The sequence below is a fragment of the Eschrichtius robustus genome, chromosome 9 (assembly GCF_028021215.1).
Source record: "Eschrichtius robustus isolate mEscRob2 chromosome 9, mEscRob2.pri, whole genome shotgun sequence".
NCBI classification, from domain to species: Eukaryota; Metazoa; Chordata; class Mammalia; order Artiodactyla; family Eschrichtiidae; genus Eschrichtius; species Eschrichtius robustus.
Window position 1 is genome coordinate 126,356,852 of NC_090832.1, and position 16,263 is coordinate 126,373,114.

Consider the following 16,263-nt stretch of genomic DNA (forward strand, 5'->3'; position numbering starts at 1 on the left):
AGCTTGTAGGTACAAATTAGATTAGTGTACAAATGTATCATAATCCTTTTAAATTAACTTATTTGTATATAAATTATTAATAAAATGAACTATTTAGTAATTATTATGGTAGTTTGGCCTTTTTTATTCCTACACTATAATTCAATGTTGGAATTTAAAAATAGGTTTTATTTATAATGGAACCTTGATTGTATTATAAACATTTGGGGCTTATAAAAGATAATTTGGATATCTTCATCAAATTACAAATTTATCTTCAGCTATAATTTTGAAAATAAAACTTTTCAAAGAAAGATAATATTTAATTTTCAAGACTGAATCTTGTAACATCTGGTATTTCCTACCGATCCCCATTGGATGTTGTAGTTACAGATGAATATTATCTTACTAGATAATGAGGACAATCCCCTTATTTCCAATCACACAATATTATTATGTATTAGCTAGCAGATGGTGAAAAATGTTGTAAATCATTGTCTATAATTGAGATTGGGAATCAATGTTAGGGCTATTAAATTGTAGGGATTTTAATGAATGATGAGTCAAGTAATTCTTACTTTAATACCCTTCTGCTGTCCTCAAATCCAGTAGTAAAATAGCATGGGTGTTTAGTACTTATGGCACTACACTGAGGGATCCCTAGAATTAAAACAAAACATTTAAATGGACGTGACTTACATGGAGTCTAAAAAAGGGGAGACAAAAGGCCAGAATTTGATAGTATTGTTTTTCCATTTCTGTCCACGAGGGAGCTAAGAAATTTGGCAGATAGGAAACATTCTCCAACAGCATCACCTTCCATTGCTGCTGTGGTTCCCTGCTGATGAGAGTCTCATGTAAAAATGTTCACATAGGAAGTGAAATAAGAAATTATTAGAGACTAGCTTTTTTTTTTTTTTAAACATAGACTTATAGAAGAATACATCATCTTTTAATGAAAGAGAAAACAGGAGCACTTTGCATGGGAGAGGTAACATAGTAAACTATGATCATGAAGTTCTTTTAGCTCAAATACAATCTTTGCAGTGGCAAGCAATTGAAATATAAGCATTGACTTCCAGGCACTTTAAGGACAAAGCAATTGAAATAGAGCAAGTTCAAACCATGTTTCAGAGTCAGGAAAAGTTAGTAATGGCAGGAGGATGGAGAGTTACTTAGAATTATGTTTCTTTTCCTGAAAACTTCTTCTTTCACTGGGTTCTGCTCTCAGGATATGTGTGTTCCCCAAGAGATATGCAAAAAAACCACCAGGTCACCAATCTGGACCTTGAGTATTAGGGACTGGTGTTTACCTGCACAGTATTTGTGCTGCTGTCATTAATATGGTAGAATAGTATGAAAAGCCACAGCCACATTTATTGAGTGCCTACTATTAGCCAGGCACTGTGCTAGGTAATTTGCACTTGACGTCTCACTTAGTTCTTACTAAAACCTAAATCCATTAGGCAGATGGGAAATGAGGCATTGAGATACTAAAGTAACCTGCAGAAGGATGCTCATTTATTAACTGCAGGGGTGGCATCCAAACTAAACCTATCTGACTCTTAAACGTGGCTAGCTGTTCAGTTCTACATTTGGACGTGGGCTGCATCAGTCCTCAGTCCCCTTTATCTTTCAGGGAAGAGAGGAAGTTAGATGAGGACGAAGAACTTGTGAGTGGGTGAATGGAGCAGAAAGAGACTTTATTAACCTCTGCGACTCATTCGTTAATCATTAGCGAGAGTTCTTAAAGGTGAAGTGTTCTCTTCACCTAGCAGGAGTGGCTGTTTGCATTTGACATCTTAACTCTTAAAGGTTCTCTTTCCTGTACAGCGTGGTGCCTTAGAAGAGAGAATTTCTGAGAAATCAAAATGCCTTAATTGTATTATTTTATTCCATATTTCAAGCAGTGTGATGGTAGTGCTTCAACAATGGGCAGCCACTTGTGTTCTGGGTTAACAGGCGTCTCCAAGAATTTATTCTCAGATTCAGTCAGCACCAAGGCTTAAGAACAGCTTCACCCTTCAATCTTTCCATGGAATAGCTGTCATTTCTTTGCGGTGCTGAAATTCAGGGTGCAGGACGAACGGAGCATGCGTACTTTGCCCTGGTTCCACCCCGCCGGCTCTCCGTTGGTCTCGTTGGCTCCGCCCCTCGCGTCCTCGACGTGCTGCGTCATGGCGCGCCTCACCCCGGGCGACCCCGGAAGTGGGTTGGGGGCTTGGCCTCTGCCCGGCCTCAGAGCCGGAGCCGGAGGTGTTACCCCAGAAGGGTCGCGCCGAGCTATCCCGTCGGGCGGTGTACCCCGGGCAGGGCCCGGGCCAAGGGTCCAGGATGCTGAACGTCCCTTCCCAGTCTTTCCCGGGCTCCAGCTCGCAGCAGCGCGTCTCCTCCGGGGGGCGTAGCAAGGTAAGCGGGTGACTCCGGCGGTCTCGTGCCGCAGCCCTCCCTTCCCGCCAGCGTTTCATGCTCCGGCACAGTCCGTTCTCTCCTTCCGTCCCCTCTCCCACCTCCTGTCCCCACCTCTAGCTTTCGTTCCCTCCCGCCCTTGCTGGCGATCTCTTTCAGATCCCATGCCGTTTCCAGTCCTCGAACTCTCCTAACCTCCCTCCCTCTTACGTACTGGCCCCTTTTCTTTCCCATCCCTTTATCCCGTTCTGTCAGTTCCCTTCTTCCAACTCTTTTCCCATTAATTAAATTCAGATGTATGATAGGGCCAGGCTCTGTGTGTCTCATATCGTAGGGACTCAATATTAGCTTCCTTCCTTCAACATAACCTCCTCTCCGTTCTTTTGTTCACTTTCCGAAGGGGTTGTGAGCGATGTGAGTTCCCTAGAAGAGAGGAAAGGCTGAGCACTAGCGACAGTGACCAGTGATCATCCCGCCAAGGGTGGGGACTCCGGGAGCTAGGGAAGATTGGAGAAGTGAGAACAAGTGTCTACAAACCTCCAGTTAGGTTTACGGACACTTCTCCAAGTCACACTGCCTTTCTCTCTTCCTCTGGTACCTGATTGTTTTATCACTGCCTTTTCTACTGATGTCATTTGCTGACTCTGAAGCTAATATAATATTCTTTAACTTTTTGTTGCACGTAGCTTCTGTTACCAACAGGTGGAACACAAATGTGTTTTATATTTGCAGAATTTAATAGAATTGTCTCCTGTGTTCATTGCAACATGAATGCTGCTTGCTCCTGTTGATTGTTAGTTCCTCATTCAATAACCACATCTTCATGTTTTGTTTTCAAGACTTCCACCTACTCGGGCCACTCCTTTTTCATTTCTGAACTCTTGAGCCTTAGCATTGACATCATTTGGGAACTTCACCAACTTTCTCTATGTACTCCACATGGACCTGGAGTTTGACTCTAGATTAGAATTATGGGTTCAGGGATCTGTAGCTTTCATTAGCTTTTCAGAAGTCTATAACCCCAACTGTAATAATAATAAAGCTGAGATTTATTTAGTGCTTACTGAAGACCTCAGTGCTTTACATGTATTAACTTGTTTAATCTTTCTAATGATCCTATGAAGTGGGTGCTTTCGTTATCTCCATTTCACAGTAAAGAAAACTGGTTAAGAAATGCTGCCTTGGACCCAGTAGGCTTGATGTGATGTGACTCTGACTGTGACTTTTCACTTATTGCTGCATATATTATGCAGCCATCCAGTCATGTGTCCTCGTCTCCTTGGTGTTTGACCTGCTTCTCTCCTTAAGCTAAGTGCTTGGCTGAATAGTAGAGCCTTTTCAAAGAAAGCATCTCTGGATTAGAATATGAGAGTTGCTGCCCTTCTCCATTAAAACTACCAGCCATGTTCTCAGTATCATTTAAAGGAGAAAACTTAGAGGCAAAGACAAACGTTTCCCCAGGTGGTGATGGCAAAGGTGACTCTTTGGGTCCAGAAAGAGAATAAAATACGATTATTGTGCAATTCAACAGAAAACTCAGACGATTTTTTCCCCCCTTTGTGAAATTGTTGCCAAACCGAACTTGAGTTCGCTTTCCCGACGCGCAGCAAAGGCCATCTCCTGATACTGGGTTGTGGTGGAGGAAAGTGCAGCGTTTATTTGCAGGGCGCCAAGCAAGGAGAACAGGCAGCTAGTGCTCAGAACACCCAGACTCCCCATTGGCTTTCAGGCAAGGGTTTTCAAAGGCAACATTTGGGGTGAGGGTCCAGGGAGCATGATTAGCTTGTGGACATTCTTCTATTTGGTTGGTGGTGAGGTAACATGGTGATATTTTAGAAATCTTAATCCTCAACCTTCTTGTTCCAACCAGGCTGGGGCCTTCGTGTTTGTGGTCAGCAGTTTCTATCCCTTGGGGTCCTGGTTGCTGTAAAAGAACTCAAGGATATGCATCATGTTGTTATCTGTATCTCTTCAGGAGGGACTAGGAGTCCTGTGACTATTGTTCAAGCTCTTAGTAGTTTTCTTGCTTGACTACTTTTCCTTGGTTTCTGCATTTTCTCACTTCTGTAGTCATTAGCTGTTTGACTCTGTTCTTTGGAACTCTGGGAAGGCCTAGGAGACTGAAGCTTTTTTTACAAATAAGAAGCAGAGACATGGAGACCCTACCATATTTGGGTCTCAATACCATATTTATTGAGACCCTACCATATGCTGGAGATGTGATCTCTGTTGGGGAGGGGGAAATTTCTACAAAATTGACACAAGACAGATTAGCAGGAGAAAAAGAAACAAACTTAATTGGCATGCACAGAAGTCTTGTAGAAATGGGATCTAATGTTATGAGTCTAAGCTCATACTGCTCGCAGCACGATAGGCCAATAAGGGGGAGACGAATTGCTGGGGGAAGGAATAATGACATTATTTGAAAAGCCAGCAAATGGAGAAGCTGGTGGGGTCATCCCCCAAAGAACCATCTTGCCTGAGTTAGAATTCAGGCTTCTTTTATACTAGAAGAGGAGGGAGTAAAGTCAAACATTCCCTGTTTCCTATCAGCCTCCAGAGAGGATGTGTTAATTTCTTCCTCTCTGCAATCATTCACAGGTGGGCCTGGTCAGGATGTTTCCTGTGAACTATACAAAGGTATTTTTAGCTTAATGCTCATTGCCAGGATAGCCAGGTTCCCAGAGATGGGCCATTAGGTATAATTTAAACTCATAGGCGACATCCCTTTAGTGATTAACTTGTAATAGATTCTTCCCTCTTACACTAAGAAGTGGCCAAAGCAGGCAGCTTTTATACTTTTTAGACAGACAATACATTTGAGAGGAATTGATGGGACAAAGAAACTTAGGTCTGGATACTGAAATGGTAAGGAATTTGAGCAAAGTTTGGGCTTGGGTGGTAAATTAGTAAACAAATAACAAGGTTTGTTTACAGGCTTCTTGGCCCTGAATTTCCTATCTCTGGTGAGAAGGATGTCTTTCTACCTCCCAGTACAGGGAGGGCACCTTTCACATGGGAGATTTATTTCCTGCTTTCAGGGAGACAAAGAGGACAGTCAAAGTGTTTCTCTTGCATGGCCTTCCTTGGGCCCCAACATCTCTGTTGTCAAAGAGTTTAGTCCAGTAGGCTTCACAGACTAGTGAAGAGGCAGTTATAAATACCATAGGGACTATAACAGTCTGTTATGACCTTGAAGGAGTCGGGATCAGAAAAGGCTTCTGGAGGAAGTAACGTCTGCGGGGGAGAGAGCGGAATCAGTTTCCATTTACCTAAAAGTATAGAATGGGAAGGGGCAAAAGTTAAAACATGGAGCTAGTGAGGTGAACTATGACCAGATTATGAAGGGCCTAGTAAACCACTCGAGGGCATTTGGAGACATTATTATACGGAATATGGGGAGCCACTGAAGAAGGGAGGGTCCTAGATTAGATGTGCATTTCCAAAAGATTACTTTTAACTACCCTGCAGGTGATGGAGTGGTGAAAGAAGTGGTTTGGGATGGGAAAGATCATATGTATCCTCACACTTTACTTCATTTATGAAGACCAAGAGACCTAGAGAGTTTTAGCGATGGTAAGAATGGGATGATGTGGATTGGTAAGAAGAAATGTGAAGTTGGAAAGGCACCACAGACCTATTAACTTGGTTATTTTGGGGGCAATTGCATGTCTAAAATAGATATGATTCAGGAACGTGAGATGTGTGTTTTGGTGCTTTCGGGCTGCTCTCACCGAATATCATAGGTGGCTTATAAACAACAGAAACTTATTTCTCACACTTCTGGCGACTGGGAAGTCCAAGATCAATGCCCTGGCCAATTCTGTGTGTGGTGAGACGCCGATTCCTGGTTTGTAGCCATCTTTTTGTGTCCTTACTTGGCGGAAGGGGTGAGGGAACTCTCTAATGCCTGTTTTATAAGGGCACTAATCCCAACAACTTCATCACCTACCAGAGGCCCTATTTCCTAATACCATCACATTGAGGATTAGGATTTCAGTCTATTTTGGGGGGACACAAATAGCAATAAACTTCCTTGAATATGACTGCTTTTTTGTTAAACAGGTATCTGGTACTACGTTACAAACTAGTTATACAGGTTAGATGTCTTGAAAAATTTCCACTAGGGTGTCTTAACTGGTTAAAACACTAATTGTACCTCTTATCTAAAAGCTTTGAAAATGTGTTTTGTAAAAAAAAAAAAAAAAAACCAAAAACCCACAAAATCCCAAACATCCTGTTATTAAACCCTCTAGGCAGGAGAAAGCAAAGTTTTGTGCAAAGCCCAGGTAATAAATAATTTAGGCTTTGAGGGTGTCATAAGGATTCAGTCTCTTCACCTCCACCACCACCACCATGGGTGGAAATTACTTGTAGCTCAAGGGCTATACAGAAACGGGCATAGGCCAGTTTGCCAACCCCTTCCCTAGAGTGTGACAGTTTAGAGACATTATTATAAGGAATATGGGGAGCCACAGTTTTATTATTTTCCATTATTTGATAACCTTTGTTTCTCAGTGGATTCTTAGAAAACATATTACCATCTCATGTGATTTCTAATATTCTGTGTATGTTGAAAATCTGGAAAATCAACTTTAGCCAGTTGTTTCTATTTTCTTCTATCAAATCCCTTGATTTTTAAGGCAAAGAAATTTTGGTCCAAATTGGTAAGCGACTAGAACATATTAGCGATAGAGCCAGGACCAAAACTTGTTTGCTGACTCTGGGTTCAGTACTATCCTTGTACTATGATACCATTTGGATGGACATTTGTGTGCCAGAATTTCTAAGCCCCACCTCATGGCCCAGGTACTTTATATAGGGTTCCATTTATAATTCTAATACCACCTCCTAAAGCTGAAGAAGATTTTTAGAATTGTTATATTTGAGTTTTCTTATCTTTTGGAGTGGGAATCAATAATGAAGTGGCCTGAAGACCAGCAGCAGGAAGGGGAAGGGAAAGCAGCTTACTTGAAAAAGCCACATTGAATTCTTCCCTTTTCGTTTTTGAGGTCCCTCTGAAACAGGGCAGAAGTCTTATGGATTGGATTCGACTGACCAAAAGTGGAAAGGACCTAACAGGATTAAAAGGAAGATTAATTGAAGTAACTGAAGAAGAACTTAAAAAACACAACAAAAAAGATGATTGTTGGATATGCATAAGAGGTAGGTGGTATTTATTACGTACTGCGAAACGTTTTGGCTAGGGTTTCCAGTTGTAATGCTATACAACCCCTTGGTCCTGTTATTTGGTGATATGATTTGCAATTAGATAACAAAAATATGCCTTACACTGGGCAATAAATTGTCTAATTCTGAATTTGGGCAGTATTTCTTCCCTAAGTCACTGTTCACATAGCATCCCCGTACTGTATTCCGTTTGAAAGAAAACAAGTGTTTACCAGGCAATTTAATACCAAAGTAATAAAATTATTCAGTAACACCTAGTTTATATGGAATAATGTTCCACCTTTGAGCCGTGTAACAGAATTCTGTAGGAAAAAATGTCTCTGAGAATCTAAAGTAAATCAGAAAACCCACCTTAAAGCCAAATCCTTAGTTCTCACTTGCAGCACTTTTTATTACTTAATCCACGCTTGTTAGCAATATGAGTTACCTGATTTTTCTAGCCCACAGCAAATTAGAAGCCCCAAGCTAGAAATGGATAGATTGGGAGAGAGTGAGCAAAGAATGATAGTTAATGGAAGTAGACCTCATGGTGTCCTACAACCCGGCATCTGGGAGGGAAGCAAAAACAATAAAGGGCTTGCAGCTGTGCACTGGGTCTCCATAGCAATGTCCTGGAGTCATCTAGACGGGGTTCCATATATCCACTAGCCTCAGTTTAAAGAAGAAAGGAAGTGTGTCACTTATTGCTGTTATCGCAGTTGTAATTTTATCATTGTATAATTTTGGTTTGTTGTCAGTTATCCTGATGACACTGTCACCTGTATGAGGGCAGGGACCATGTCAGTCCCCTGCTGTGTCCTCGGTGCCTGGCACATAGAGGTCATCAGTATGTGTTTGTTGAACTAGTGCAACACTTATCATTCTTAAGAAATTTGGTTACTTGAAGAGGTGTGTGGTGGTCACAGTAGATCAGTGGTATAGTAAATGGAGAGACGCCAGTAGCACTGTTAGTTTGCTAGGGATGCCCAAACAGAATTCAACAAACTGGGTGGCGTAAACAACAGAAATTTATTATCTCACGGTTCTGGAGGCTGAACTTTAAGATCAGGATATCTTCTTTGGGCTTGAAGAAAAATCTGTTCCATGCCTCTCGCCTCTCTTCTGGTGGTTTGCTGGCAATCTTTGGAGTTGCTTGACTTGTGGTAGCATCACTGTGAGCTCTGACTTCATCTTTATATGGCATTCTTCCTGTGTGATTGTCTGGGTCCAAATTTGCTGTTTTTATAAGGACATGGGTCATATTGGAGGAGGGGCCTGCCCTACTCTAATATGACCTCATCTAATTACATCTGCATTGACCCTGTATCCACATAAGGTCATGTTCTGAAGTATTGCAAGTTAGGATTTCAATATATGAATTTGGGGGTACACAATTCAATCCATAACAGATATAATTAGAGCGTGGAATGTTTTTCAGTGGCAGAGGGTATGGAATCTTCCAGGAGGGGATGACATAGCTTGTTCTGAGACAGAAGAACAGATGGTCAACTTTTCAAAGTTTCTCAAGGATTAATACACTGTGGATAGACCAGTAACTTGGAATGAGGATTCTGCCAGACACAAAAAGCTCCTTTTGCCATTTGATAGGGTTTTTAATACCCTCCTTGCCTTCTCTCCGTGCTGCATACCTGTTTACCAGGTGCAGGTAACTGGCACAAAATGACCTCCCCACTGTGCCCAAGTGTCTTCTGCTGGCCTGGGTGAAGTGGAGGTCAGTTTCCCACAACGATTTCTCAGCTGGTCCAGTCTACAGGCGTGTCTGAGCTGTTTCTGCAGTAGGAAGCCACTTTTTCAGAAAACTCTCTCATGTGAACCCTTCACATCCTAGCGCTATTAGATAAATGAGGCATCGTTACAATACAGTCATACTTTACTATTCATTTGATGTATTGATGGAGATCAGGGACAGGTTTGCTATGTTTGAAAAGTAATACATGTTGCTCCCAGTTACATATCTCCCGTAATGATTTGAATGGATGACACTCTTCTGGTAAGGTTGTTGATTTAAGGATAAATTCTTTTAAAGTTTCTGTTGGAGAATGTATTCTACCCTACTAATAACTAGGCTTTCCCCCCACCCCCGATTGCAAAGTAAGATGTGTCTTTTTTTTTTTTTCCTTTTGACAGAGTTTGGTTTTTAATTTTAATAAAGAAACATTTGATTTAGGCTCTGCCCTGGGACCCTCCGCCCTAGGAGGAGAAGATAAGTAACTGCTAGACAAGTCTGAGTGAAGTGCCCTACGAGGGCTATAAAGAAAGTGATGTCAGACTGCAGGGAGGGAGACATGTGGGTTAGGAAAATCAGAGACACTTTTGTGATAGAGATAAGCCTTGAAAGGGTGGACAGGACTTCAACTGGAAGGGAGGGGGAAGTACACCCAAGCGGAGGGAAATGCTAACCACGGGTCTAGACACAGAAAAGCTGGAGGTATGTTCTGGAGCTTAGGCTGCCTGTTGGAGAATTATAAGAAAGAAAACTCTGAAGGCATGTTAGGGCAGATTATGGAGGACCTTGAAAGCCAAGCTGAGAAATGTGTTCTTAATTTTGATGGCAGTGTGAACTGTTGGAGGTGCTTGAATGTGGGGACAGAGAAGGCCTTGGAAAAGGTAGTCTGGTGGTGGGCATAGTGAATTGAAATGAGACTAGGAAAGCATTTAGCTCTTACAGAAGTTCAGGTGGTAATAGGTGAACCAGGATGTTGACAAAGGCAGCAAAGTAGGATGAATGAGAGACAGACAATTCCCGGTAATTTCTAACACAATCCTCTATGAAAGTAGAAGAAAGCACAGGACTGAATGTAATTGTCTATTTCTTCTTAGCTGTTCTAATTTAAAATGTTAATGATACCTTCTTAAAGGGAATGTATGCCAATTTAGCTTCGAAGGTCAGTGCTAATGTTTGGACCCAAGTTTTAATCAAAGCTCTACCACAGGGAAGCATGGTATCAACGTTTAATTTTTTTTCTTTTTTTAAAGTATTGGATTCTTCATTTTCTAACAATTGCCCCATTTTTAGATCAGTTCAAATTTCAGCTTGATCAGACCAAGGGAGACACAGTGTCTCTTTAGAAAATATACACTTTGGCATGGGTTTTTATAGCTAATATTTGGGGGACTTTTTTTTTTTTGAATACATAGCTGTTCTGCTTAATGTTCAGGTGTGCTAAATCTAGTCACGTTCCTAAAAATGATGGTGTAAAAAGAGCACTTGGCTGGCAGCTGACTGTAAAATGTGGGCGTTGGTCTGGAATGATCTCAAAGGCAGGTTTATGGAGTTTCTGATTTTTTCACTTAATTCTCACCTTTCTCTGTAAATTATGTAATTCCTATAATGCAATAGGAGTTAATTGGGACATTGAGGGACTGGATGGGAGAGAGATAGCTTTTTCAAAAATTTTGTTGAATTTCTCATTAATTCATGCAATTGTAGTTTTCTCTTTTATTGCTATTTCTCTCTGTCTCTCTCTCAAGAACTAAAGGTGATTTACAAATATGTGAAGCTTTGAACATGAACATTTAGATGTTTGAATAAAAATCTAAATCACTCATCTGTGAGAGCTCTGTAGAGCCTAGATCAGACTTTGTTTTTCCTGCAGTATATTTTACTGTAGTATGTAATCAGTGTGGGTAATGATGTATTAAGTCATGAAATCATCTTTTGGCATCATTTTAATCTTAGGATGAGGGGAAGTGTGGCCTGATACTCAATAACAGTCCGTTGAAATAAATGATATTTCTAAAAAGTTGATTACAGTAAATATGTTGGCCATTCTGCTGTTAAAAATTTAGTGAATTCAGTTCCCCAAGTGGGATTTAATGGATTTCATTTATAATTTAGAAATGAACAGATTTTGATTTCTCCTAATGCTGATTGTCATATGCTAGTAAATTGAAGAGGCCTGCTTGAGACCATTGTAAAAGTGACTTTTAATGGGTTTGTATTTTTCATGTTTCAATAACTAAAAAATCTTGGCAGATTGATTCCAAGAAATGGTATTTTTCCATTACCGTTTCCTAGATTTCTAGGTTCATTTACAGTAAACTTTAAAAAAATTTACTCGTATGACAGTAGTGTAAATTTTTGTGAGTGCATCAATCCTCATTATTCCTGGGTTTCAAATTTGCCTACTCACTAAAATTTATTTGTAACTCCCAAATCAGCACTCATAGTGCTTTCATAGTAATTTGCAGACATGCACAGTGCAGTGAAAAATTGGTGCTTCCCGAGCACACGTTCCTAGCCGAGGTCAGACAAGGCAGTGTTCTGCCTTCTTGTTCCAGCTCTCTTACAGTAACAAGTGTCTTTTTCGCCATTTTTTTAGTGCGACATTTTTCACAACCTGTGCTTTTCGTTGGTGATTTCACTGTGTACATGCCCCCCGCCCCGCAAGGAGAGTGCTGAAGTGCTGACCCAAGAATGCGGTCATGTGCCTTCTGGAGAAAATATCTGTTAGATGAGCTTTGTTCAGCCATGAGTCATAGTGCTGTTGGCTGTGAATTCAGCGTTCATGAATCTACAGTATGTATTGAATAAGATGTCAAGAAGAACATACATTAAACGAGGTTATGTTCTGATTGGTTGACAAAAATGTGACCAGAGGCTTGCAGGAACCTCACCTTGTATTAATATTTTCCCTTAGGAGCAGTGGTTCAGTGTTGGCTAACTCAGTGTTTGAAGTGAGTTTGTAGAACGTAACTGCCTAGAGTAATGAGAATTGACTGTAGTTCTTTAGGCTATCTTTTATTTATACTTCAGTAATAATAAACTAAAATAAGTTTTATACTTTTTAGGTTAGATTCAAACCCACCAAGAAGAGAGCTGACTTTTTTTAACACCAAGTTCTTTTCTCCAGGTTTCCTTAGTTCCCTGCTTCAATGCTGTTTTGAGAAACTGTAGTATTTCTGTCTCTAGCTGAGAAACTTTTTCTATCTGAAAATTTTCTTCTAGAAGCAGTTTTTCAAGTTTGGAACTAATGCTTTAATATATAATAGAAGGTATTATCACAGTAATACAGAGTGCCTCTAAACAATACTGTATTGTTATTCCAGTTAGCTCAACTATTCTGTACCTTGTCTGCTTTGTGTAACAGCCTCCTTACTTGCTTCTTGACAGTTTGCAGATTCTCGAACAACTCCCTTCTGCTATCACTTGCTTGTTTAGGAAATACAAACCAACATTTTTTCAGGTCTATTTCCCTTTATTCATCCATTTCTAATCTAATCTGTAGGTTCTCAGGTTGCCTATTATACACCATTAATGCAGGTAATCTAGTCTTTGTTGATTTTATTCTGTCCTACTGACATATGAGACCATTCAATTTCTTTTACTTTTACTCTGTTTTTATCTCCTTAATTGTTATTCAATCTCTTCTTTCTTTTTTTGACTCTTCCTCTCTCTGTACCACCCTTCCATTCACTAAAAATCCACTAGAGGGGAAAAAAACTGGTGTTCTGGGGTGGGGGTGGGGGGGGGGCCTCATCTAACCCTCAGGTGTTTTGCTTGATTGACACAGTGGTTTACAGACTTCAGCCAACATTTAGAAATTTCCTTTGTAAGAAAGTTTTTGATTACAAATTCAATTTTAAAGAAATTTTTAGGGCAATTCAAATTTTCTCTTTTTCTTGTGTCAGTTTTTATAAGTTACGTTTCTCAGTATATTTGTTAATTTCATCTCCGTTATTTACCATATTGGCATAAAGTTGTTTATAACATTGTCTTATCATCTCTTTAATGTCTTTAGGTTCTATAGTGATAGACCCTCTTTCATTCCTAATATTGATAGTCTTTGGTTTTTTTGTTTTTTTTCTTTATCAGTCTTACTAGAAGTTTATCAGTCTTAACTTTTGGCTTTGATTTTCTCTGTTCCTTGTCCATTTTCTATTCACTGATTTCTACTCTTGTTGTTACTGGGGAGGTGACTGTTTTAATTTCTCTTCTTCAACATTGGCATCTATACTTCTGTGGTGATAATTTGCTTGCAATAACTCTTGTTATAGTCTTAGTTAATGTCTGAATTACCTGGTAGCAGGAAACTCAGTGTTAGGATTTTTATCCCGATTTACATTTTAGCTGTTGCCATTATCTTTTTACCAGAGGTTTTTGCTCACTTAAACTTATTATCCAGTCACATAATTCTCAGATTTTTAATTAAAATCACATATATAGCTCAGTATTCTTTATAAGAAGTGTTTTCTGTTTTTAAACATCTTAGCAAGTTGATGATGTGTGAGATCTGTGCTATGTGCTAAGTGTTTACTTTTCCCAACAAACCTATGAAGTAGGTACTCTGCTTCACGGATGAGGGCATGGAAGCTTAGCGAATCCTCATTTTCCAAATGATGAAACAGGAGCTGAGAAAGTATATTAGTGGGGACTCATGGATGTAAGTGGCAGAAACTCCAGCCTAACTTGGTTTAAGCAGAGGGCTAAAAAGTTACAGGTGGAGCTGACTTGAGGTGAGGATTGGTACAGGGGCTCAGGTGGTGTCCTCAGGATCTGCTCTCACACTGTCTGTCAGTTTCCCTTCTGGGCTTGCTCCATTTTAGGACTAACTCTTCATAGCAGCAAGATGACCACAGCAACTGTAACCCCAGTTGTTTTCAGGTTCTCTTCCTTTTATCTAATAGCTAAAAGAAAAGTCTTGGAATTGGCTCTGATTGGCACAGTTTTGATCATGTTCTCGTTGCTGGAATTGTAGTTCTATTTAGGGGGAAATAGTGTACTTAATCACTTAAACCTAGGTCACGAGTTCATCTTCTACCCTAGAGAGGGGCCACACTGAAGAGTCAGGGAGGAGGATGTGACTCCTTGAAGAAAAAGTGCTGCTGTTGCTGGAATGAGAGTGGACGCTGGGAAGGGAAAACATTAATGCCCACTACAGAGCAAAGAGTAACTTGCCAAAGCCATAGCTGATGAGAGTAGAGCCAATATTTTAACCTAGGCAACCTGATTCTAAGCTGTTATGCTTAAACTACACTGTACTGCTTCCTGTTTTATCATATTCAACTCTAGATTGGATCCTGGCTTAGCCTTTATGCATAACTCACTTTGAGTGCCATTCATGAATTAATTTATTTTGAAATTATGATGGAGTGCCTGTTACTTGTAGCTCTTCCCTTGTGCTAAATAGCATTGCTAATTAACAGTCATACAGGATAGCCTTCCGAGACAATTTTTATTTTTAGTAATTTAATGAGATATAGCTTTTGCTTTCTGTGTGACTTTGTGTGTAGTTGTCATTCATAAAAAATAGAGACTATAGGTTTCAACTTTCTCTTTCTCTATATTGGTTCACTCGTTTAATCAGTATTTCTTGGGGTCTACTATGTTTCATGCATGATACCAGGTTCTGGGGAGTGACATGGAAATTTAAAACAGAGCTGGCCCCTGCTCTTATGGAATTCACAATCTGGCAGGGAACGCAAAGTGTTACTCAAGTCTGAGGAGTATTGTGAAGGAGAGGTCTGCAGTGCTATGAGTGAAGATTCCATTAGATTGAGTAGAGATGAAAGGTAAGTGGGCATTAATCAGGCAGAGAGGAAGGGGAACAATATTACAGGTTCCGGAAAAAGCACGTGCGAAGTCTGGGTGGTGTGATTGTGTGAGAGAAAGAGCCCAAGTGCAGCACATAGGTGTTCACTGTGAATATGAGGAACTTCAAGTTAGTGATACCTGTATTCTTTCTTCTCAATTTCTTGTATTGGAAAGTCAAAGACATCATTCTTTCTAAGGCACACTCTTTTCTAAGGCTTGACCCTTTATGTGCTCTTATCAGTCCTCTCCAGCCTCTTCTGTGACCTCAGGTAGTTATTTATCCTACATTGTTGAAACACCCTCAGTTCTTTCCTTTCTTTCTTCCGACAGGTTCTTCCTTTCAGTGTCCTCATCTTTTTCTGGTCGTCTTGGACTTTGCTTCTTCCCCTGGACTTTCTTCCTCAGTATTTGATGTATGTCCTCTGTTAGAACATCTATAATGTTTTTGGGCCATTTCTTCTATTTTTGTCTTTTTATTTAAATTGAGTTTCAGGGTATTAACATGCAGCTTCTCTCCCTACCCCTAGCATCTAGTACAGGGCATGGCTCATTGGCAGTGTTCAGTAAATATCCTTTGAATCACACGTAGGACTTTTAAACCACATATGGTAGGGATATTTTAATGATTTCACAAAATAGTGACCAGTTGAGAGACTTCCATTTTTGCTGTTTCCAGGTTATTGGCTCTTAGAGTTAGGGAATATATCAATTCCTTAATAAAAAATTTTGTTATTTCTGGACAGATTTCTGATATATACTCATGGTCAGTTATTCATTTTTGAGCTCATAGAATGTGAGCTGCAGCCTGATGGGAATCCTATGTTCTCTCTCCTTTGTACAGCTTCATATTTCCTTTTGCAGACTTTGCACACTATAGGGGTTAAGTAAATATTGGAGATTTCTTCAGGGCCATTTTTTGCCATTAATATTTTCAATTAAACCTTTTATTTTGAAAAAACTTCAGACTTTCAAGAAAAGTTGCAAAAGTGATGCAGTGAACTCTAGAAACCCTTCACATGGCTAGATTCACCCATTGTTGACATAGTCATCATTCTATTTTAATGAATCCATTTTATCTTCACTATTAACTTATTCTTTATACCTTTTTGTCATCTTTGTTTTAGTCATTGCTGTAAGGGTTTATGATATAC

At 39.9% G+C, this 16,263-nt stretch overlaps 1 protein-coding gene across 2 annotated transcripts in view; it reads left to right on the plus strand.

Moving 5' to 3' along the window:
- Positions 1-2,187: 2,187 nt before the first annotated feature.
- CYB5R4 (cytochrome b5 reductase 4) overlaps positions 2,188-16,263 on the plus strand; it is an 84,807-nt gene continuing 70,731 nt past the window's right edge. For both annotated transcript variants that reach the window (XM_068551703.1, XM_068551704.1), the window contains exons 1-2: positions 2,188-2,388; positions 7,401-7,554. In XM_068551703.1, coding sequence (XP_068407804.1) covers positions 2,314-2,388; positions 7,401-7,554 — 229 coding nt within the window. In that variant the 5' untranslated portion in view covers positions 2,188-2,313. The remainder of the gene's footprint in view (positions 2,389-7,400; positions 7,555-16,263) is intronic.